The following is a 26,196-nucleotide window of genomic DNA, read 5'->3' on the forward strand; positions in this document are numbered from 1 at the left end:
GCAGCGTCATACTGCCTCAAAGTTGAATCCCTTATATCTGTGATTCCGGAAAAGGATATTTCGTGGATCGATATTTGCATCCCTCTTGGCCGCAAACTTCATGAAGTCCATAAAGTTAGGGCTTTGAGAATTCCTGAGGAAGTGAACACAGTCTTCATTTGTACTGACTGGGAGAGTCTGGGATTGGGAATTCGAAGAGGACGAAGACCCAATTCCAGCAGCAGGGGGTACCAGTTGCTCTTCGGCCAGTCCGGAGCTACTAGAGCTATCTGACCCTTGACATCCTGAGTTTATTCAGTACTTTCAGGAGAAGATTCACCGGAGGAAAGACATAAATCCTCTCCCAGTTGTTCCAATCTATGGACAGGCCGTCCGTGGCATAGGCCAGAGGGTCCAGGTTGGGAGCCACATAACAGGGAAGTTTGTGGTTCGTTTGAGATGCAAACAGATCTACTTGCAGGCCTGGTACCCTCCGTAGAATCCATTGGAACGAACTGTTGTCCAGTGACCATTCCGACTCCAGAGGAACTGAACGGGATAGAGCATCTGCTATGACATTTCTCACTCCGGCCAGATGGGTGGAGGAGAGGTGCCAACTGAACTTGTCCGCCAGGGAAAAGATGGCTACCATGACTGATTCAGGTGTCTTGACTTGGAGCCTCCCCTGTTTATGCAGTGAAACTACCACTGCGCTGCTCCAGAACTAAACTTTATATGAGAGTTCTTTGGAGGACGTAACCTCTTCAGAGTCAGGAACACTGCCATTGCTTCCAATACATTTATGTGAAGCTGGCGGAATTGGGGTGACCATGTTCCCTGAACTTTCTTGAACTGAGAATATCCTCCCCAGACGCTTAATGAAGTGTCTGTTCCCCAGACGCTTAATGAAGCGTCTGTGTGGATAGTGATTCCCGGAGGGGGAAACTGAAGGGGTACTGACATGGACAGGTTCTTTAACTTTGTCCAAGGGCGCAGACGATTCCGTAGAATCTGTGGTATTGTTGACAGCTTGTCCCTGGATCTGACATTTGCTCATGAGCGCCAGATCCTGGTTAAGTCTTTCAGTTTGGCTGTCATCAAGATGTTTGTCACTGAGGCAAATTGAAGGGAACCTAGGATTCTTTCCTGGTTTCTCCTTGAAGCATATTTGTACTTTAGAAATTGCTTCACTGACTTCGCTATTTCTTTCCTCTTGGCTGATGGAATTGACAGAGTGTGAGAAGATAGATTCCATTGGATGCCCAGCCATTGAAAGCTGGACTCCGGAGTGAATCTTGACTTTGTCCTGTTTATCTGGAACCCCAGATATTCCAGGAATTGTATGACCTTCATTGTGGCTTTGCGACATTCCTCGACTGATGGTGCCCAAATCAACCAGTCGTCGAGGTACGCTACTACCATTATCCCTTGAGACCTCAGTTGCTGAACAACTACTTCCGCCAATTTCGTGAATATTCTGGGTGCTACATTCAGACCGAAAGGAACTACCTTGAAGGAGAATGCTTGGTCTCCTAGTCTGAAGCCCAGATAAGGGCGAAAGTGTCTTGCAATAGGGATATGATAGTATGCGTCTGTAAGATCGATAGAGGTGGTGACGGCCCCATGGGGAAGTAAGGTCCGCACCTGCGAGATAGTCAGCATTTTGAACTTGTAGCAGCGAATGGCCAAGTTTAAGCGGGACAAGTCTAAGATTACCCTTCTTTTTAATGAGCCTTTCTTTAGTACGCTGAACAAGCGACCCTGAAACTTTAATCTCTTGACTCTCGCTATTGCTCCTTTCTGAAGGAGCTCCTCCGCATACTCCGTCAGTTCTTTCGATGGAAGTTGAAGGAACGGTCTGGGTGGAGGGGGGCCTCCGATCCCACTCCAACCCAGGCCTTTCCACACAATACTTCATGCCCATTTGCTGAATCCCCACCGATGCCGGAAGAGAAACAGCCTCCCTCCTACCTTGGAGATCTCACTGCTGCTGGGTCGAGTGACCTCCGCGGCCTCCACGGAAGTGCTTTCCCCTATTGAGCGACCTTCCTGATCCTCTCTGATGAAAGGATCCCCTAGCCCTACCTCCCCTGGCGAACCGGTCATAGTGTTGGAAGGCTTGGCCCTCGAACACCTGGTTAAAGGCCGGGGAGACAGCGTAGGAAGTGGAATGCTGAGCCTGAGGGGAAATCACGTAGATGGGTTGAGCCGGTGTCTTCGATGTAGAAGGCTGGCCTGGCTGAATGATCGGCACAGCTGACACAGCTTGGTTGAAGCGTTGAGGCTTCTTCTGATAAGGCTGGAATCGTCTAGCCTTTTTCAGCTTTTTGCCTGCTGAAGGCTGATCTTGGCGCCTCTTAGCAGTGAGGCCCCAATGATCCTTGAGGCTCTGGTTGAGCCTCGTTGCTTCATTCTGGACCTCCTTAACCATTGCTTCCGGGAAGAGGTCTGCCCCCCAGATGTTTGAAGAAAGCAGCTTATTCGGCTCATGCCGAATAGTTGCTTCCTGGAGGACATGCTTCCGACAATTGACCCTCGCTGTCACAAACTCGTACAAGTCCGATTGGACTGTACAAGTCTGCGACTTGGTCAATAACTTGAAGAGCGGCTCTGAAGCGTAGGATATAGCCGCTACTTCCGTCATTGCCATGGTGTTCATAGACCTGGCAAGCCTAGTCTTAGCCTCAAACTCAGCTTGAATGAGGCTATCAGGAAGTCTTGGTAGCTTCTCGCCGAACTGGTCCATGGCGCAGTCCGGCTTGAGCTTACCTGCCGAGAAGGTGTTTGGCAGATCCTCCCACAAATCTCCAAGCGAAGGGAGTAAAGGAGAAGTGGGATCTGCTTCCCTTAACTGAGGCAAGGGTTCTCCCTTCAAGCCAGCTGGGATGGTAACAGCGGCGATCTTCGTTAAGAAGGGGAGAGGAGCCTCTTCCTCCATCGTAAAGATGGTGAAGGGACTCTTGAAAGCCTGAATCCTGGTGTTAGAGCAGTCCATCTCCTCTAAGCACCGAAGCCACTCTCTTTGAGCCTGGTCCCGGTAGTACAGCACTGTCTCCCTCGGGACCTTATCCTCCCTGGTCATAGCTGCCTCCGTCAGCCTGGCGTAGCCAATGAACGGCGGTTGAAGATTCTCCGGGTAAAACTCGAAGTCTTCAATCCTTCGAGTACCGCACTCCGGGATGGAAATGAGTCCGTCCTGGAAAGGGGCGTAGGAAGCCACTCTCCAGGGGTTGTTCATTGTGAACGGAGGAAGAGAATCATGGGGAGGAAGCTGGATCAGGCCAACACCAGGTGCCGGGGAGGTAGCTTGAGGGGCCTGGTTAAACCCGGATATTAGGTTCTGTGTAGTGATCCTGTCGGATAATTGTGAGAACATCTGCTCCATACTGGTCCTCAATGAGCCTACCAAATCCCCCATCTGCTGCATCATCCCGACGGAGAAAGCGTTGGGATCAAAGGTAGGAGCAGATGCAGAGGTGGAAGGGTAACTCGCTAGAGGTACCTCAGGAGGAGGGGAGACCGTTGACTCCGCCGGAGTACGGGGCCTCTCCTTGGAGGACTTGCTCTTGGAAGACCTAGAGCCTGAAGCAGAAGATTTACCCTTCTCTGCTCCGGGATTTGAAGCCGAAGACCTACGAGACGATGACATCGACGAAGCCTTTTTGGACGACGACGACGCCTTCGTTAGGGTTTTCTGCGCTCTGTGCCCCTTCACCTTAGGTTTCACAGAAGCGCTAGGCGTAGAATACTGGAGCTCAGCTCCCGTAAAGCCTTGGAAGGAAGCAGTAGAGATAGCGGGAGAAGAAGATCCAGAGGCGCCCAAGGGAAGCCCTTGAACGTCCAACGTACCTACCTCGACCAACAGGTTGTCTACACCTACCATCGGTTCAACATTAAGGTCCAGTGTGGCGACTTCCGCTGAAATGTCCTGGCCTGGTTCCTTCATACATGCGGCGACCTGCCGCTGGATTGTCGTCGTCATCGGGGCTGCCTCCGCCGGGTCGACGTACCCCGTCGACTTGCCGCCGGGGAACAGCAGGACAGCCATCCTCTTTTCTAAGATGTAGGGCTGTCCCTTGGCGGCGCTCTTGCCGAAGCCGCCGACCCAAGCCCTCAAGGTTGCAAGGGCGGTCTCTCTAACCGCGGCAGCCTGGAAGAGAGGGTGTCTATTAGCTTTTAGTTTAAAGTTGAGGTTCAACCTTAGACTAAAATATAGCCTTAAGCCTACACATTTCCGGCATATATTTCACAATAATATGGAGAACTTAAGCTTAAAAGACATATTTCAAACTTAGACTTAAGATATAATTCAGTATTTATATGCTATATATACAGCTGGAAATACTTACCCCTTCCAAAAACTGACTCACAAGATCATAGCAGATCGTACACGTTTCATGGAACCAGACCTGCAGATTCCCGTGAGGAGTCGCGCACGGAGCGTGGGACCTGCAGACTTCATGCCCACAGGGGTCCTGGAGTACGGCATTGCACCCCGGGTGCTCACAGTTGGTAGTCTGTAAGTGGAAGGATACATGAGTATCACTATAACACTTACAGGGCTACTCAAGAACTCCATTGCATGCCGGAGAGTGAAAAATTTTTGGGCATAACCCCTCCCCTACTGCCTTAATAGGCATAATATATAGCTCCGGTGTGAGCCGAAGTAGGAAAACAGAGGGCAAGGGAGGGACACAGCTTAAGATGACTTATCAATAACTTATGATTAACTTAAGCATAAAATAGCACAAAATTTTCAGAGGATGATTCCGAATCGCGGTGGTGTCCGACTCCGCCGGCTGCGCCAGAGAGACGGGATGGTTAAGGTAAAAGTGACCGACTGTACGCCTGAAGTCCGCCAGTAGGCAGGGCTACCTAGCTCCCTCCCCCGCAGTCGGCGGAGCTCCGGGAAGAAAACAGAGAACCGACATCACGGGGAGAAGGCGAGAGGGCGAAACAGAACTCGAGCCTACAGCGGAGCGACGGAGCAACAAAGGAGGGGGGAGGCCAACCCCCCAACTTTGCCACAGCGGAGCACCGTGAAGCAGAGAGACAAGGTCACTCCCAGTCCAGTGTCTGTCCAGCCTCCCCTACTCCCTCCGCGTAGGGAGAGAGGGAGACGGGCCCAGGTGGAGCGAGCAATGACAGACCTCCCTCCCCCCAACTCTATGGGAGAGCGGGGGGAGGGCAAGGCGACTGGGACGGGCATCTGGCTGTACCGCGATCACAGGGTGACCACGGTATGATAACACGATATAAACAACGAAATCGATAGCCTAGGTTAATGCAACCAAACTGATCAGCAAGATGCAACAACTGATGCAACAAAACTGATAATAAGGAAGCAACAAAACTGATGGGGACCATGTGACCATAAACCTAGGCTAAGATAACGTACCAGACGCCCTAGGCTAAACCAAAATAAGATAAAATAAATAAAATAACACAAAAGCAGGGGAAATAAATATAGGAAGAGAAAAAATCCAGGAGTGTACGACTAACCCGAAAGAAAGTCTACCACTCAAAGCTAGCCTGGGCCGATACTAAGAGCTATGGCTAGGGTCTGGATAGAAGAGATAATGCCTACGTAAGGTAGAGAGACATGCATGCATGACATAAAACCAATGCAGGCTAGATCCCCTAGCAAAATAATAATCATAAAAAGGTCTAGAGACGCACAGAGTAAAAGGGAAGGTTCCAGGTATGGGAGACCGAGAATGAACCCGCCACGAGGCAGAACAATGCCGCCATGCTTCCGACCGAGAATCTGTATTTATACCTAAAAAACGGCAAATACTGACTCAAGGAAGGAACGAACTAAATAGGAACCTTTCGGGATACTTAACTTAGCTGATGCGATGGCAGAACTTTCCATAATGGCGAAAAATCCGTGAAATAGCACGAAAAACACAAGAGCAAGAAAAATAGCAGCGTCTTGTAGACCTCTAACTGAAAGGATGGCCACCAGAGGCGCGGCAGTCACCTAAGCGTGGGTTGTAGTAGTAGTAGTTGCTGCCCCGTTCTGTTCTGTGGTCGGCTCTCTCCTTGGAGGGATTTTGTTTTGGGAAATTTCTAATTGACAAGAAGTTCGTGGTAGTGGTCTCACTCGCCCTAGTGTTCATACCGACGCCCTTCTTTTATTTGGGTGAGCGAATCAGTTATACTGACCTTTTCTTTATTTTGTTTATTCTCTGGTATTTGTTAGATCATTTACCTAAGAAATAATGAACTAAAGGATTATTTCGCACAGCGACTCGAACTGAGCCCAGAAATGACCATTTACAACCCCATGCGAGACCTTTTTTTTTTACAAGACAGTTGTTACTTTTACCAAGTTATACATATTTTTTCTAATAAAAATTTTTATTTTATTTTGTAAAATTATAATTACAGCTCACACAATATCACAGCATATAAGAACTAAAATCAGCAACAAATTCTGAGTATATTTGTTGTAAAATATTTACTGAGGTTGAAGATGCAGTAGCCTTTTTGATTATACATGTTTTTCCTATTTTTTTTTTTTTTTTTTATACAAAATTACAATTATAACTGACATGCATACAGTTCCTGGTTATCAACGAGGGTTCTGTTCCGATGACTTGATAAGAGAAAATTGCCGGCAACCAAAAATCGGCGATTTTCGGTACTTATCGGCGCCAATAACCGGTTAATGGGGCCTCTGTGAGGTATGTGTCAATGCCTAAAACCACTGATTTTTGGTGATTTTTGGCGCTGGACAAGCCCCATAAAACCGAATCACTGATAACCGAGGGCATCAATAACCAGGGACTGCCTGTACTATCATAAAAGATAAGAACTAAAACTAATAGCAACCTCTGGGTATTTCTGGGCTCAGCTCGTGTCGGCCTATGAAAGTATCCTTAATATCATTCTTTCTAGGTAAAATTAGCCTAAAATTACCAGAGAAAAACAAAATTAAGAAAATGTCAGTAAAACTGACGTCGCTCACTCTTAAAAGAAGTGTCGGTATGATATAGGGGCGAGTGTGGAACACTACCACGAGACAAACACCAATTAGAACTTCCCTATCAGAATCCCCCCAAGAGAGAGCTGATACCAACGGGCGATGCAGCCTCTACTACTACTACTAGAGGACGCCACGGACAGCAGCGCCCCTAGCGGTCATCCTTAATTTTTAGCACCAGCGACAAGTCGCCATTTTCTTGTGCTCGTGTTTTTCTTGCGAATTATCCGCATCTGCATCATGGAACGCTCTGCAATCGCCACGGCTAAGTTAAGTAACTCATAAGTAACATTTTACTGTATTTTTGACTTCCGGGTACCAGTATTTTCCTTTTTATAGGTCATATACGGTTCCTCGGTTGTCTCGTGGCGGCCATGCCGCCTTGTAAGAATTCCCGGTCCTCCATACTGGGACTTCTTATGCTTATGGGCTTACTTTTTTCACATTCATTGTTTACATCGAGTTTTAGCTAGTTCAGCCCTCCTACCATTCTCTTAGCTTGGTATTTAGGGCTATTATTATTATTATTCTCGGCCCAGCATCCCGGCTCTTGCTCTACATCGGCTATCGCTGGCTCCGAGTAGGCTTCTGTTTCTCGGAACAGTCTGCCTCCTCCTGGGCTTCTTTCTCTTTTACTAAAAGTGTCTCTTCCCCCTTTTCGATGTATGTTATTATTTAGGGTGTTAGGCTAGCCTAGGTGCTTGTTCCACATGTTGGTACAGCTTGGTTCACGTGGCCCTACCACGGTTGTGTCGCGGTGCTCGCCAGGCCTAGGCCACTTGCGGTCACGTGTCCTATAGCACCTTACCCTGCCCCTTCCCTCCCTCTCTGATGTAGGGAGGAGCTGGGGGACCCCTTGGTTGTCATAACAACCTCATCGCCTTCTCTCACACTCTCGGAGGTGACCGGGGGGTCCCGCCAGCAGGGGGTATAGGGCGACCTCTAGGAGGTACCGGGTCTCCATACGGGTAGTTGATAAGGCGGGGAGGAGTAGGCCATCCCTCCCCCCTTTCCTCGCTCCCGCCGTGTTTCGCCGGGACCTCCCTCCCCCCCTCCCCATTGCTCAGCCACCTCCCTTACGATACGAAGGAGCCTTCCGTCGCAGCCGGGGCCCCTTTAGTTATAGGATATTGGCTCCGCTAGCGGGCAGGGTGGGCGCTATGGATGGTCGATTGCTTGCCTACTATATCCTTATATCTCTCCCCCGCTACCGGAAGGGAGCTTACCCTTACCTACGCACTCTTCTAGTAGACGGGTGGAGAGAAGTTGTTTTAATGTTGTTTAATTTTGTTATTTTAAGGATATATACCCTATTATAAGATATTTTACAATGAATTGTGTGTTATTATTTTCATTTTATCAACCATCCCCGCCATTGTCCGTCGTGGTTTCCTTTTACCACCACTCCTAATTGGTTGATTCTTGTGCCTCCGCCACTGGCGGAGCCATAGCCTATCTTCCAACCTGGTTACCACACGTATTTTAGCGGGGCTCTGGTTTTATCTAACTTTATCGCTCCGGCACCAGCGGAGCATATGTTAGGCTGTAAGTGTTTTCTCTGTACTCATGTACCTTTTCACTTACAGGCTACCAACTGCCAGGTCCACGCCTGTAATGCGACGCTGTATGACCCCTGTGGACATGACGAGTGCAGGTCTCACGCCCCGTGTGCCACGTCGTACAATGAGACGGTCGTCTGGCACCCCGAGGCCTGCGCTATATGCTACGACCTGGTCGCTCAGCTGGGAGATGGGGTATGTCCATTATAAGGTTACTTATGATTTTACTAACAACTTCTAGTTCGTAAGTTTGTTAACCCTGTCCGCAATTGGTAGCTAATCCCGCCTTTCTTTCAGGCTAGCGGTGTGAGGGAAGTCGCCCTCGCCACCCTGAAAGCGTGGGTGGGCGGCTTTGGCAAAAACGCCGCCAAGGGCCAGCCCTACATACTAGATAGAAACTTGGCCATCCAGATCTTCCCTGCGGGCAAGTCGACGGGCTACGTCGACCCCTTGTCCGCCGCCCCAGTGATAGCCTCCATCCAGCAAGAACTCCAGCAATCGTTTGGGGTCGTAGCCTCCCAGGAGTCAGTTCCGGACGTCGCTGCCCTGGACCTGAACCTCGAGCCGATGGCGGTAGTTAGTGAGGATTTGTTTGGTTGAGTAGGTTTGTCGGGCGCCCAAGGTCTTTCCTTGGGCGCTCCTGATGCTCTCCTGTACCTTCTTCTTCCGCCTCTTTCCAAGGCTTTCCGGGATCCGAGATCCCTAGCCGCCCTCCCGCTCTCTCTGTACCTCCTAAGGAGAAGGGAAAGAGAGAACCGAAGACCTTGTCTAAGACGACTTCTAGGAAGCGTCTTCTTCGTTCTTCTTCGGCCAGGAAGTCGTCGACTTCATATACGCCGATGCGGTGAAGGCTAAGCCGAGCTCTTCCCAGTCGAAGAGCTCTAGAAGCAAGGCTTCGAAGGAGAAGGCTCGCGCTACCACGAGACGCTGCCTTCTCCCGCCTCCGCTGCCCCCTCTCCGGCTATGCCGGCAGGGGTGGCAAGCACCAGCTCCTGCGTTCCCTCTTCTGTCTCACCAGGAATGATGGAACAGGTAGGGGCGATGGTAGGTTCCCAAATTTCGGCATGGGGAACACGGTTTGAGCAGATGTTCCGCGCCAATTGTCGAACAGTCTGTCTCAAACTGGACAGACTGTCCAGGACCTCTCTAATAGGATGAGAGAGAATGAGGAAAAATCGAGTAGCTGGGCTATCTCACGCTCCTCCCCCAGTCTCCCCTGCATCTAGCACGGGGATTCTCCAACGTTCCGCCTTACGACTCCTTGCCAGCTTTCTCTATGGAGAATCCATGGAGAGTAGCGGCCTACGCTCCTTTTAAGGACGGGATGATTTTCGATCCCGGAGTTTGGTACTCGAAGGATTGAGGACTTCGAGTTCTATCCTCCGGGTCTGTCGCAGCCTTTCATCGGGTATGCTAGGCTGACGCCACAGCGCTTACGAGAGAGGACAAGATCTCGAAGGAGTCCAGTTCTCTACAGTGAGATCACGCCCAACGAGAATGGGTTCACTGCCTTGAGGACTGGGATGTACTAACACTAGACTCCAGGCCTACAAGAGTCCCTTCACCATTTTCGCAACGGAAGAGGAGGTCTCTCTTCCGTTCGCTACGAAATTGGTGGAGAAGGCTCTTCAGGCAGTCCTCAAGGATGAGCCCATTCCACAGTTTGAGGAGTCGGGAGTCCACTTCTCCACTCTTCCCCGCCTCCTTCGGCAGAGTTATGGGAAAACCTGCCAGCTACATTCACGCTGGGTAAACTCAAGCCGGACTGCGCCATGGACCAGTTCGGTGAGAAATTACCTAGGCTGCCGGATTCCCCTAATCCAGGCAGAGTTCGATGCGCGAAACTAGGTTTGGCAGGTCCCTTAACTCTCTTAATCGTCACGGAAATGGCTGCACTTTCATACGCTAACGAACCGCTGTTCAAGATTCTGGCGAAATCACAGTTTCAGACGGTTCTGTCAGACGCTTTTGACTTCTTCCAAGCCAGGAGGAACTGCCGGAAGCATGTCCTTCAAGAGTGCACTATCAGGCACAGCCTAATAGACTCTTGGCTGCGAGCATGTGGGGAGCGGATCTCTTCCCAGAGTCCGCAGTGAACGAAGTCCACCACGAAGCTGCTAGACTCAACCAGAGCCTTAGAGCTAGGTGGGGTATTTCCTCTAAGAGGAAACAGGAATCCGTTCCCACTGCTGGCAAGAAACCAAAGAAGGCTGGTAAGAGGTTCCGCCATATAAAAAAAAACTTCAGCCTCAGCAGCAGTTGTGCAGGCAGTCCCAGTTACCCACAGGGACAACCTGGCACATCTAAACAGACTCAGCCTTTCCTCCCCCCCTGGTGCCCCAGCAACCGCAACCTTCTACTTCCTACGCTTATCTCGCCTGCCTTTAACCCTGCTTAGAGGCTCAAGGCTACTCTCAACCGAGGGGTAGGGCGAGAGGTTACTTTCGCCATCGTGGCGCAGGAAGGGGCACAAGGAGTAAGCAGTTCAGAGGAGGGCGTGTGGCCAACCCGCCCATCAGCAATGAGGCTCCCCAGGGTAGGAGGGAGGCTGTTCCTCTTCCGCCACAGGTGGGGGTTCAGCAATTGGGCACAGAGCATAGTGTCCAAAGGATTAGGCTGGAGTTGGATCAAGGATCCTCCTCCAATCAAATCATTTCATCAGATACCGTCAAAGGAATTGATAGATTACGCGGAGAACTCCTTCAGAAAGGAGCTATTGCGAGAGTCAAACATCTAAAATTTCAAGGGCGCTTATTCAGCGTGCCAAAGAAAGGCTCAACAAAAAGAAGGGTCTAATCTTAGACTTGTCAAAGCTAAACCTCTTTCATTCGCTGCGACAAGTTCAAGATGCTTACCCTCTCTCAAGTAAGGACCCTACTTCCGCGTGGAGCCGTCACATGCTCCATCGATCTTACAGACGCATACTATCATATCCCTATAGCCAGGCACTTCCGCCCATTCCTAGGATTCAGGCTAGGAAATCGACATTCTCATTCAAAGTGATGCCCTTCGGTCTGAATGTAGCCCCCAGGGTATTCACAAAGATAGCAGAAGTGGTTGTAACACAATTGAGAGCTCAGGGAATCATGGTAGCGGCATACCTCGACGATTGGTTGATCTGGGCACCAACAGTCGAGGAATGTCTCGAAGCTACCAAAAAGGTAGTTCACTTTCTGGAACATCCTGGGGTTCCAGATAAACAAAACGAAATCCAGGCTTACCCCGGAATCTCATTTTCAGTGGCTAGGAATCCAATGGGATTTGTCTTCCCACAATCTATCAATTCCAGTGGCCAAACGGAAGGAAATAGCAAAATCTGTCAGGCAATTCCTCAAATGCAAACAGACATCAAGAAGAAACCAGGAGAGAAATCCTAGGGTCTCTTCAGTTTGCTTCGGTAACAGATATCCTTCTGAAAGCAAGGCTGAAAGATATAAATCGAATTTGGCGGTCAAGAGCAAACTCCAATATCGAGACAAGTTTGTCAGTAATTCCTCAGATCCTCCGCAACCAACTACGGCCTTGGTCAAAGGTAAAGAACTTAGCCAAGAAGGTACCCCTTCAATATCCCCTTCCAGTGTTAACCATTCACACGGATGCTTCCCTGGCCGGGTGGGGGGGATACTCTCAGTTCAAACAGGTTCAGGGGACTTGGTCAGTTCAATTTCGCCAGCTCCACATAAACGTGTTGGAAGCAATGGCAGTATTTCTTACTCTGAAGAGACTGCTTCCCTCGAAGAAGTCTCATCTAAGGCTAGTTTTGGACAGTGCAGTAGTAGTTCACTGCATCAACAGAGGAGGGTCCAAATCCAAGCATGTGAACCATGTCATGATAGCCATCTTTGCATTAGCAAACAAACACAAATGGCATCTGTCTGCCACTCACCTGGCAGGAGTAAGAAATGTGATAGCAGACGCCCTGTCCCGGTCAGTCCTCTGGAATCAGAAGTGGTCCCTGGACGTCGGGTCCTTATTCCAGTGGGGGTGAGCCGGAGAGTCCCAGGTCTCCAAGTGGATCTCTTCGCCTCACAAGCAAACCACAAGCTCCCTTGCTATGTGGCCCCCAACCTGGACCCTCTGGCTATGCCACGGACGCCCTCTTGTTGATTTGGAATCAGTGGAGGAGAATTTATGTTTTTCCTCCAGTGAATCTGCTCTGAAGGTCCCTAGACAAACTAAGGTCCTCAAAGGGATAGTAGCTCTGATTGCACCGGATTGGCCCAAGAGCAACTGGTATCCTCTTCTTTTGGAATTGGGTCTCCGACCTCAACGGATCCCCAATCCCAAACTGTCACAATCAGTACAAATGAGGACTGTGTTCGCTTCCTCAAGAACTCTCCAGACCCTAACTTTATGGACTTCATGAAGTTTGCGGCTAATAAAGATGCTGACATTGATCCACAGAACATTCTCTTCCTAGAATCCAGATAAGAGAGAGTCAACCATTAGACAATATGACTCAGCTGTTAAAAAATTAGCATCTTTCCTGAGAGAATCGAACACCACAACCATGACAGTTAATTTGGCTATATCCTTTTTCAGATCCTTGTTTTGAAAAAGTTTTAGGCAGCTGCACGATTACCACTCACAAATCGGCTTTGAAGAAAATCTTTCAAGTAGTTTTCAGATAGATTTGACCGAATCTTATTTCACATCTATCCCTAAAGCCTGTGCTAGACTTAGACCTTCTCAGAGGCCTACTACAGTTTCATGGTTCTTAAATGATGTCCTCAAACTAGCTTCAGATACTGACAACTCATCTTGTACGTTCATTATGCTCCTGAGGAAGACATTATTCTTACTAAGCTAGCCTCAGGAGCTAGAATTTCAGAACTGTCGGCTCTATCCAGGGATGCGGGTCATGTGGAGTTCCTCCCATCAGGAGAAGTTCTACTTGCCCCGGATCGTAGCTTTTTAGCCAAAAATGAAGATCCTCTTGCAAGGTGGGCCCCTTGGAAGGTTATACCACTTCCACAGGATCCTTCTCTCTGCCAGTATCAACTCTTAGAGCTTTTCTTTCTCGTACTTCTTCTAGATCCTCAGGTGCTCTCTTTATGAGAGAAAAAGGTGGTACTTTATCAGTTAAAGGCATTAGACAGCAAATCCTTTACTTCATTAAACAAGCCAAACCCTGAGTCATTCCCAAAAGCACATGATATCAGGGGAGTAGCCACCTCAATTAATTATTTCCAACATATGAACTTTGAGGATCTTAAGAAGTATACTGGATGGAAATCCCCGACAGTCTTTAAACGGCATTATTTAAAGTCCTTGGAATCTTTAAAGTTTTCAGCAGTAGCAGCGGGAAACATAGTTTCCCCTGATACTGTTTAGTAGTTGTAGTATTGATCCAGGTTCTCCTTTCTACCTACTTCAACCAACATGCCTCAACCCTATCGTCAGGCTACTCAACATCATAGCCTTAGCCGTTGTATCATATAGTGGATTGTCCCTTATTTTTTTTGCTAGGGACAACCACCCTTGTACTGATATGTACTTCAGTGTCCCTACCCTTATTTTTATGCTAGGGTAGGACACAATATGTTTGTATTTTCACCAATTGGATTTGTGATGAGCTTCAGTCACAATGTGTTTGTATATATTTGAATTAATTATTTTAATGATGGATTTGAGTGTACCTATCCTTATTTTTATGCTAGGGTAGGACACATGTATGTATATATTTGTAATTATATATTCTAATTAAGTAAATCTCAAACTTTTCCTTATTTTACATGCATATCTGTAATTTTTAATTATCTACCATTTAAGTACTTTAAGTTTACTAACATTATGTTATTTATTGTTAATAAGTTAGTTTAAGTGCTTAATTTGTATGCTGTATTTGATTTACTTATATTATATCCATCATTTTAAACTGTTTTTCATTATTTCCTTTTCCATCTTGTCTGTTTTCTCTGGTACTCTTTCATAGGCCGACACGAGCTGAGCCAGAAAAGGGATTTTGACGAAGGAAAAATCTATTTCTGGGTGATTGGCTCGTGTCGCCCTATGAAACCCACCCCTTTTTTTATGGTTGTTTCCCCCCCTTGCAGGACAAGATGTATTTATGTTTTGATTAAGGATGACCGCTAGGGCGCTGCTGTCCGTGGCGTCCTCTAGTAGTAGTAGTAGAGGCTGCATCGCCCGTTGGTATCAGCTCTCTCTTGGGGGGATTCTGATAGGGAAGTTCTAATTGGTGTTTGTCTCGTGGTAGTGTTCCACACTCGCCCCTATATCATACCGACACTTCTTTTTAAGAGTGAGCGAGTCAGTTTTACAGGTAATGACCGACTTACGACCTATGCAACTTACGTCTGATCGACTTTACGACTATTATTTTCACCCTTTTCGGTAGAACGTGCATACGAACGTACGATACTTTTTCCTGCGGCATCCGTGCATCTCTCGGGTCCCGCGCTCACTCAGTGTTGCCTGTAGCTCCGTACTGAACGCATCTCTCGCTCTGCTGTGTTCATTTTTCAATAACTTTGTGTTAATTTTGATCATTTTTGAAATGTCTGCCAAGAGGAAACTGTGTTTATCTACTCCTCAACATGCCAAGAAGGAAAGGAAGGCCATTGACTTGGACACAAAAATGACAGTGATTAAGCAGTTCGAAGAAGGGAAGAAAGTGAATGTGATCGCACGTGATATGAAGTTATCTCATTCTACTGTGTCCACGATTCTTAAGGATAAGGAAAGGATTTGTGATGCTGTGAAAGGTTCTGCACCCATGCGATCGACAGTGATTACGAAACTGGCCCCATCCATGAAATGGAAAAATTATTGCATGTTTGGATGGAAGATCAAATCCAAAAAAGGACACCGTTAAGCCTTTTTACTGTGCAGATGAAGGCTAGAAGTCTGTTTCAGACTTTGAAGGAACGTGCTGGAGCAGAGTATAACCAAGAATTTTTGGCAAGCGTTGGCTGGTTCAAGAGGTTCAAAAAACGATTCCAGCTGCATAGTGTTCGAGTGACTGGAGAAGCAGCGAGTGCGGATGAGGAAGGAGCTAGCAAGTTTGTCGACAGTCTCGATGAAATGATTACGGATGAGGAATATCTTCCAGAACAAATATTTAATGTTGATGAAACAGGTTTGTTCTGGAAACGAATGCCAGAACGCACTTACATCCATAAGGAAGCCAGTAGCATGCCAGGATTTAAAGCTTTTAAGGATAGGCTGACTCTACTGCTTGGTGGGAATGTCGCGGGGTTCAAGCTGAAACCCTTTTTAATTTATCATTCAGAAAACCCACGAGCGTTCAAGAATGTAAGCAAGTACACTTTGCCTGTCTACTTTCGCTCTAACCGTAAGGCATGGATGACGCAGACACTTTTTGAAGACTGGTTTGTCAACTGTTTCATTCCTCAAGTGCGTGAATACTGCCTAGAGAAAGGAATTCCTTCCAATTTCATATTTTACTGCTGCTCGATAATGCGCCTGGACATCCACTCCCACTTAGCTGATCATGAATCCTGATGTGAAAGTGGTTTTTTTTGCCACCAAAACACACTCCAATTCTTCAACCTATGGACCAAGTGGTTCGATTGGGGACAACATTTAAGGCAAACTATTTAAGAATCACCTTTGCGCAAGCCATGCCTGCTCTAGATGCCGACCCAGAACTATCCCTACGAGAATTTTGGAAACGCTACAATATTCTGCATGCTATCAAGAATGTGTCTTCTGCCTGGGAGACTGTGACGGAGAAGTGTATGAATGGCATATGGAAGAAGTGCGTTAAACGTTATGTGAATGATTTAGATGGATTTGACAGTGAACAAGAACTTGATGTGATACGGGGAAAAAATAGTTAAACTGTCAAAAGAGCTTCTTGATTGTGAAATAGAAGATATTGAGGATTTGCTAGACCACACTCCGAAGAACTTACAAATGAAGAGCTGATTGAATTGGAAGAAGACGAGTGGCGGAGGAAGAAAGGAAGAGAAAGCGGAGGATGAAGAGTTGCCAGAAAGGAAATTTACCGCCAAGGGATTATCAGAAGGATTAGCTCAACTAAACTCCTTGCCCATTTCGAAGAAATGGACCCAAATTCATGAAAGGTTTGCAAAGATTGAACGAATGGCACAACGACTGTTTCGTCCGTATCGTGAAATTTACGAGGAGCAAAAGAAACAAACAATCCAGACGAAACTCACCATGTTTGTGAAACGAACAACTCCTCCCGTCACCCCCCGACCGTCGCTTCAGCTGATGAAGTCAACGACCTCCAGTCAAGCACCAGCGATGCCAGAAGTCTTTAATTTTATTATATTTTCCTGTACTACATACTAGTTTTCAATTGTATTTTTGAATTGTTTTTCTATTTTTTGCACCTGTATTTTGTATTTTTCAACATTAAACAAATTGTACTGTAGCATCAGTGTTTAAATTAAACCTGACAAAAGTAACAACAGGAAACAGTATGATGCATAGAGAAACGGGTTTGCTATGAACTTAACAAACGTAACAATACATAAGACGCAATTTCGTGTACGTAGAGAGACGTTACAGACGTTACAAATGGTATAAAAATTCCAAGGGGGGGGGAAAAAAAAAAAAAAAAAACAAATCATAACTAAAAAAAGGATGAATTTTTATATGAGCATGACAAACGAAGTCTCTCTCTCTCTCTCGATCTCTCTCTCTCATCTCTCTCTCTCTCTCTCTCTCTCTCTCTCTCTCTCTCTCTCTCTCTCTCTCTCCAGTGAAAGCCTCGATTCGATAGAAGTTTTTTCCACGTAATCTATAGGCGTACGAGGTGAAGTTCATTTGGGAGGGCAACACCTAATTTGCCCGAATTTTTCATTATGAAACAGTATGATGCGTGGAGAAACAGTTTGGACAAACGTTTGGCGAATGTAAGGCGTAGCAGAGAGACGTTACAAAGGTGGTATAAAAAATTAAAAAATTCCAAGAAATCATAACTAGGAAATACAATAAGTAAATTAACTAAAAAAAAAACAAAAAAAAAAAAAAAGGATGAATTTTTCATATGAACGTGACAACCGAAGCATTTATTGAAACAGTATGATGCGAGGAGAAACAGTTTGGACAAACTTTTGCCGAATGTAACAGTACGTAGAGAGACGTTACAAATGGTATAAAAAAATTCCAAGAAATCATAACTAGGAAATACAATAAGTAAATTAACTAAAAAAAAAAAAGGATGAATTTTTATATGAACGTGACAACCGAAGCATTATGAAACAGTATGCTGCGAGGAGAAATAGTTTGGACAAACGTTTGGCGAATGTAACAGGAAGGAGTAGTAATGTCGTGTAGAGAGACGATATAAATGGTATAAAAATAATCATAACTAGGAAATACGTACAATGAAACTAAAGAAAAGGTTGAACCTACAAACGTAGCAATATGAAACAGTGTGATGTGTGGAGAATGGGTTCGTCTGACGACTTTGACAAACGTTAACAGTAGCGTAGTAATGTACACGTCATTACTACGCCTTACTGTTAACGTTTTGTCAAAGTCATCAGACGTACCCCGTTCTCCACACATCACACTGTTTCATATTGCTACGTTTGTAGGTTCAACCTTTTCTTTAGTTAATTTATTTTGCCATCTTTGTTTTCTTTAGACTTCTTTGTATTTCCTAGTTATGATTATTTTTATATTTTTATACATATGTGTGAGATGTTACACATGCTACAAAAATGTAAAGAAATCATAACTAGGAAATATAATACACATTCTAAAGAAAAAGACAGCAAAATAAACTAGCTAAAGAAGGGGTTGAATTTTTACATACGTATATGAACTTGTGAAAGGGTATCGTAAAGTACTATCGTAATACATATATGACAGTAAGAATATGCACTAAGAATGGTAATACAATGGTTTTAATGATAATGAATGTTAAATAATAATGAATTATGACTTAAATATGATAATATAAGTAATAATCTAAGAAAATGTTGATAAAATATGACTTTCAGATGATGTCAATATCATTACACAATATGTATATGTACGATAAACTCTACGGTAATTTAGCAGACTCGACATGCGGTCCAAATCGAGTTACGACTTTGTTTTGCAGAAACCATTGCGGTCGTAAGTCGTCACTACCTGTACTGACATTTTCTTAATTTTGTTTTTCTCTGGTAATTTTAGGCTAATTTTACCTAGAAAGAATGATATTAAGGATACTTTCATAGGGCGACACGAGCCAATCACCCAGAAATAGATTTTCCTTCGTCAAAATCCCTTATTTATAAGTAAATATATGAAAAGACATCATGTGAGAGAAAGAGAGGCAGTACAGTCAATCCCTCGTATTCACGTTCTCAAGATTCGCAGCAATCATCAATTCGCAGATTTTTCTGTGGGGCCTATCTAAACATATGCACAGGAGGACTCATTCATTAGCAGATTTTGCTGTCGATAACTATTCACTAATTAGTGAATTTTGATGTTATTTTCATGACTAAATACATTTTTATGATACAAAAATGATTTACTAATTTTCAGATATTAATTTTGATTAAAAATGTATTCAGTTTAATAAGAATAAATTATATTAAATAATGAAAATAATTCTCTCTCTCTCTCTCTCTCTCTCTCTCTCTCTCTCTCTCTCTCTCTCTCTCTCTCTCTCTCTCTCACTGAGATGTATGTTTTTTGTATGATAAGTAAATGATTTACTAATTTTCAAATAATATTAATGTAAACAGCAATAATATCAACTCATTAAAGAAAATACAATATATAGTGAATCAGTTGTAAGTTTTAATTTATAAATTGAAAAATTACAAAAGAATGAAGGAAAACCCGGTCTTTTAACATTGAGACAAATGTCATAAATGTCAAGAGCCCTGACAGCAAGGGTGGGGAAGTGTTGCCATCTTAGTGAGTCTAATAATTGTTGCCATCTTGGGGTCAAAGGATTACTGAAAAACCTCTCTCTCTCTCTCTCTCTCTCTCTCTCTCTCTCTCTCTCTCTCTCTCTCTCTCTCTCTCTCTCTCTCTCTCAACACATCCATCAATAAATATTCACTAATTGGTGTATTTTGATGTTATTTTCATGACTAAATACATTTTATGATACAAAAATTATTTACTAACTTTCAAATATTAATACTGATTAACCTGTAACAGCCAAGCTAAAAATTCAATATGCAGTACCCCAGGCCAGGGGAACGTTGAGGTCCGCCAGTTTAAGAAAAAACACATCAACGGAAAGAGAAGATAAGCAAATGCAAATGGCATAAAAAGAAAATTTTTAAAAACTTTTCCTTCCTTCTACAAGAAGTTGAAAAAGACTATTTACAATCCCTTGTGTTCCTTCCTTCTACAAGAAGTTGAAAAAGACTATTTACAATCCCTTGTGGGGCCCTTTTAAAAGACAATCATAAATTTTACCAAGTTATGCATGATTTTTCTAACTAATAACTTTGTTTTATTTTGTAAATTTGTAATTACAGCTCACACAGTATCAAAACAGATAACAAAATCAGTAACAAATGCTGAGTTTATTTGTTGTAAAGTATCTATGTAAATAAATTTATGAGATCAAAGATGCAGTAACTTTTTTGGATTACAGTGGGTACCCCGTATTCGCGTTCTCCAGAGTCGTGGACTTGCACATTAGCGGATTTCTCTTTGGACACCATACCTAGCGATTATTTGCAGGACATTCACCTATTCGCAGTATTTTTCTATGAGAAATATCCAGAAATTCCTGGGTTTTTATCAGTTTCATCATAAATGCACTTATTGTGATAAAACTATTAAAAAAACAGGTATAAAAATGTTTAGTGGGTTTTCTTGAGTTTTACCTAGCAAAATAGGCTGTTTTTAGTGTTTCTACAGGGGTTCCAACATCCTCTGCAAATTTGGGGACCACTGTATACATGTTTTTTCTAGTATTTCTTTGTTTTTTTCTTTGCAAAATTGTAATTATAACTCACATACTATATTAAAAGATAAGAACTAAAACCAACAGCAACCCCAGGGTATATTTATGAACATATATAATAAGATGTCATGTGAGAGTGAGAGGCAGAGTACTTGCTCCTTTAAACTCAAGATAACAACATTGAACTAGCTCATGAGCCGCCTGGTTCTTGATCTTATCTAATTTAAAAGTTGCCATTAGTGAATTTATGGGCTATAGAAGTACGTAATGGAAGCTTTCCCTCCCCAAACAATAGGGCATGTAAGTGAACATAACAGAAAGACATTGGGAGGAAAATTAAAATGATATACAGAAAGAAGTAAATAAAGGTAAAAAATCAATATAAATGCAAATTAAGGTTTGTAGAAATGGAAGGTTGTCCTTCACTTAAAATAGCATTATAAGCTCTATTAAACATGAGAACATCTGCGTTCATGATCAATAATGAGGCTGACCTACAAGGCATAAAAGGCTTCTGGTACTTGGCATTATGTAATATTTTGCTTCCTCAAGATGTGTGTAAAAACAGTGGCACTGACTAATTCCAAGTTCACAGGCCAAGTTCCCTAATTTAGGTTACCTTTGAGTATAGTACATAGTATGTATATATATTTCCTCTCATAAGTGTTAGGGTGATTGTTGTAAAATAAAGTGCCAAATAGCTCGATTTCTCAGAGAAGAAAATGTTCTTAAGTGGTACTTACAAGTTTCCAAGGAGGTAGATATGTCCACTGTATAGGAATTTTGTTTTCTATTCTTTTTCGTTACTTTAAAATTTTACCAGTTTTGTAGTAGCACTATTGTAGTGTTTTCACAATTTTAATTCTTGAAAATATCTTTGTGCATGCATGGATTGTAAGAATAGTGTTTGATGCTAAAAGATTTATCTAGAAATGTATTATTGTATGAGAAATAGTGCGATTTTGGTGTTGATGACCATTTACCATATTATAAGCCAAGCTTCAGCCCCAGTTGGTAAAACATCACCTTAAGCCCAAGGATCCAGTAAGGAAACCAACCCAGTGTAGAAAAATAAATTAAGATTTAAAGAACAAACTGTGAAAAATAAGCAAAAAGATGTATATCAGGTAAATTAAATAACAAATTACAATAAATAAGATAAATAACAAACTGAAATGAGACTCATATCAGCTTAGTCAGCAAAAAGGATTTGCAATAAGTTTGACTCCTAAGTTGTATGGATTCAACTACGGGATTAGGAGGCGTATACCAAAATTTGGTCACAGAAGGAACAAAACCCTATAAAATTTGCAACTCAGCCTCTCAGAAGAAAAGACAACTTGAAATTAACTGTAAATGTAACGCTACATGACAAAGGATTACTTATCAGAATTTTGAAATATCTCATACTTTATGCACAGTGAGCTAATTGAACAATGCTGCCAGAAATTAATGTAAAAAATTTGGCAGAGCTCAACTTTTTGTCCAGCTATTTGAAACATGAATCGGCTGTTGAAGTCCAAACAGTTGTACAGTATTCAAGACAAGAATAAATGAACAAAACTTGTCTCAGGATAGATAGGCCTCCAAAGATCTTCAAAGGCGTTCTTATTAATACTTATCATAATTTTGTTTGCAAGTGATGTAAAGTTAGACCAGTTATGTTTTTCAAAAGTGACTTTACAGTCAAGACATTATGAGACATGTTGATCCTGATTAATTGTTTAATTTATCCATGTTTTTAATTTTTTCTGTGTCTGAACTTCAGCAGTTGACTCGCGTATTAAATCGTTGGACAAAAGATTATTTTATTTATGCTTTTAGATCAACTGCCCAGTTACTGCTTTTGATATTGCCTGTTAGACTAGCCACTGCCATACATGAAAGCTTTGTTAGTAAAAAAAAAAATTGTTTGGCATACAAATCAGGTACTGCACTTTTAAATCACACCCATCCCTTTGGGCATCTTTATATTTAAGAAGCAGACAAAGTGCTCATTGGCTTGAAATATTGCTGTATGACTCAAACATTCATGTGCTGTCACCCCAGAAACTGCCATTCCTGCCTTTCATCAATACAGCTAGTAACCTTGAAATCAAAGATCTTTAGATTTTTGGTGGGAATTAAGCCCAAAGTGGGATAGTAGTTTGTACATTAACACCAGGGTATCATGGTGATAATTCACATGGTAACTAATTATTCTTTCAAATGATACTTTTATTTATAAATATAATCAGATATACTTTTGTTAAGTTTGCTGCATATTATTTTCTGGCTATAAAATCGTGTTTTTGATGTATACAATATTTCCCTAATGATATACTTTTCAGTGTTGGTTTATACAATGTATATAACTTAATTTCAGGGATATTCAGACAACAACAGGAAAATTGAAACGGGCCGTTCTGCAATTCACTCCTGAGTCTTGGACAGCTATGCGATGGCTAGATCCAGCATGCACTTACATGCGTTTTCTTGCTGTAAGTCAGCTGGTAATTTTCTGGCAGTTATCAGAATTGAACACATTCTTTTTAAAGCACATCTTTGAGATGCCACCAAGCCACCCTTTGGTCTTCATGAGAATATTCTTATTAGGAGCAATGTCTGCACCCACCATACGGTAGGTATGTTTGTATGCATGAAAAACTACTAAATACATATTAAATACATATAAGAATTTGACATTGGCTTATACAGTATTCATGATTCAGTATAGAATGGGTAATTAGTGAGAGAGTTTTGAAAAAAATCTCATATTCTTGCATGGTGAGAGGTTCCCCTCCAGTGGAGTAAGAACCTCCATACCAAGTCTCAAACCCTTACCTTCCAATATAAAACCGACAATACTACCATAACCACCACTGTGATACAGTGTTGAATTTGTAGGAAAACAGCTTAAGTAATGAACAGTCCTTCAGGTACTACAATGTTATCAGGTAAGAAAGATGTTATGTTGTCAATCTGCCGGGCATATGGTGTACTGTAGATTTCAAGTTGTAGGAAATGCTAGCTTGGGAGGTGTGCCTATGAATCTAAGAAATTGTTTAGAAAATAGGGACTGCTTATCTTGTAAAGCAGAAGTTGCACATAACTTTTTATTACCATTTTGCATTTTAACAAGACCACTGACGTTGCATTTCAGTCTCATGACATGGCTGATCCAAAGAATTGTTTTTAAATTCTTAGTGAAAACTCGGGTAAAACAAGTATTTGGGAAAATCAGAAAACCAATAGTGACAAATGGAAAGTAGGAGCAATTAAAAGGTTATTATAAAGTTGTTTAATGAAACCATTTTGTCATATCTGGGAACTGTCATAGGACTTGCCTGTGTGAGAGTTTTCTTTTTAGACCTGAAATTTAGAGCTAGGGGAAACTGGAGAGATTGGACAGCTTCGTGAAAAAAAAAAAGCAGTCTAAGTAATTAGCAGAAGAGTATTGCAGCCCGAGGCTGAAAGGATCCTTTGTTATCCTATGACTCCGGCTGCCTGATTCCTCAGAATGTGTCAAGTTTTCCTTCTTTGGGAAGTATCTCCTTGAGTCTTGATGTGGTATAATTGTTCTTTCGATTCTTTACTTAGCTCTATCCTCTCCACTTATGTCCACAAGTTAGTTGTGCTAATGCTAAATTGTTGAAGTCTCTCATATGTCTTGATGATACCTTTCCTTCATGTTCGATGTTGATAGATTAACTACGTTAAGGGCTCCTTATCAGCTTTCTGGTGGGCAAGAGCCAGGAAGAATGATCCTTGTTCCTCAGACATTTAGGAATAAATTTCTAGCTGCAGAATAAGGGCAGTTTTCTAATTTGTTTCCAGAGAGAGAGAGAGAGAGAGAGAGAGAGAGAGAGAGAGAGAGAGAGAGAGAGAGAGAGAGAGAGAGAGAGAGAGAGTGAGTTTATAACGCCTTAGATAACTCTTCCTTTGTAGAGATCCTCACTACATTTGTCAATATTGTTCACTTCCTGTTCATCCATCCATTGCCTCTTGGGTGCTTTATTTGCTGTCTGTCAGTTTAAGGATGCAGTAACAAGATGGTGTTTTCTTTTAGCTTGATGCTTTCTCTCATGCCTGGGGATCACAGCTTCAATGGTTGTTTGATGATCCATCTGCTGGCCTCTCACTTTTTGTTGTAGTGGTTATTATGGATGGGAAATATCAGTTGCCAGTGGTTGTGATAATTATGGGAGGCATGTCATAAGGGCTCCTGTCTAATGTGTTCCCTTAACCCTATGTGATGCAAGTGTTCAGATATTTCAAATACTACCATGATGCAAAGCATAGATCACCACTGACACAAGATGAGTGGTAACCGAGTGTTAATATAATAAATTTGAAAGTTGCCCAAGTGTCATACTGCATGAAGTTCCCTTGAAACTGATGGCGCTGCTCGACTCAACACAAATGATCATAATGGAATTGCTTGGGAAATGAATGTGCTATCGTTTGCCCACTAAAGACAATTTAATTTGATCTGTCCACTGATAGATGTGACACATGCACATGTGTAACTCAAACTATTTCTTTAGTCAAATTTGAATGATTATGTATACGAGAACTATTTCTTTAGTCAAATTTGAATTTTTATGCATACAAGAACCATTTCTTTAGTCATATTTGAATGTTTATGTATACAAGAATCCTCCCACCTAATAAACAAGCGGATTTGTATTGATAATATACATATATAAGCACAAGGAAGAAAAGCTTGTATCAGTTTACTAATATCAAACACAAACGAAAGAACATGCTTTTAGTAATTATGTTTGATCTCCTTGGTATAGCCCAGGCTACACATGGAACTAATCCCACAAACTATTCAGATGGCCAAGAATGAGAATCCTTTAAAGAGGAAATCCCCTATTCTTAAAAGAAAATTCAATTTAGCAGACAAAACATTCTGCCCAGTTTAGGCATATAAGGTTTACCTAGAGATCACTGCAAATGTTTCAGAAGGTCCAATTTTCTCACATCCTAGCACGAAAAAACCACTCTCTCTACAAGCGCTAAAAATAATTTTAGTGTCTCTCATTTAAAAGGCTAATCTACATTTCTTTCCTAGATCACTTGATATTAGGAAAGTAAGTACATCATTTGCCTTCTTCAGAAATGTATCATTTGAAGAGGTGCCACAGCAGAAAACCAGGGACCTGCAGCTTTGCCTTGTCCCTGGATGAGGTCCTCCGACTCCTCCTGACACGCCTTCTTTGAGAACCAGCAGCGACTCTCTGAGAAGTAGAAGAGACTTCTCTCAGAGATGCATTGATGCGCTCTCTCCATCAGGACCTGCCAGACCTTCACTTGTAAGCTCCTCGTCTGTGCGATGCTACAGCACGCACAAAGGAGCCTTCATTGGATTCACACTCCTCCTCAATGCACGATGCTACGGCACACGCACAGGAGGCTTCGATAATTGCACGCTCCCTTGCAGTACGTGATGCTTTGGCATGCGCACAGGAGCCTTCATTGGAGAGAGGTAGTAAAGACACTGTCTCTCCATCTCAGGATCACATTGCCAATGTGTGCTCCCCCTTCTACATTTGTGTTTGCGGCTATACATCGGGAACACCTTCCTGATGTGCACCATTCATCTGCACACCTTGTAACTCCTGTGCAGCGCGCTCCGACACCACGCGTAATTACGCATTCTTCCTCTAGACAGCACTCGCCTGTAACGCGCGTTACGTAACGCACTGCTACACCTCTGCCTCAGCAACAGTATAAACACTCAGCGATATGTGTCAATACACGTCACCAGAGCATTTTTCTAAACACTTCCTCAGGCGCTC

General features: G+C 43.3%; 1 protein-coding gene across 1 annotated transcript in view; it reads left to right on the plus strand.

Moving 5' to 3' along the window:
• The window catches only part of LOC135196950 (phosphatidylserine synthase-like), a 303,267-nt gene that overhangs the window by 85,987 nt on the left and 191,084 nt on the right, over positions 1–26,196 (plus strand). Inside the window, exon 6 of the mRNA XM_064223799.1 lies at positions 22,776–23,030. Within this exon, the coding sequence (XP_064079869.1) occupies positions 22,776–23,030 (255 nt within the window). The remainder of the gene's footprint in view (positions 1–22,775; positions 23,031–26,196) is intronic.

The sequence above is a fragment of the Macrobrachium nipponense genome, chromosome 18 (genome assembly GCF_015104395.2).
Source record: "Macrobrachium nipponense isolate FS-2020 chromosome 18, ASM1510439v2, whole genome shotgun sequence".
Lineage (NCBI taxonomy): Eukaryota > Metazoa > Arthropoda > Malacostraca > Decapoda > Palaemonidae > Macrobrachium > Macrobrachium nipponense.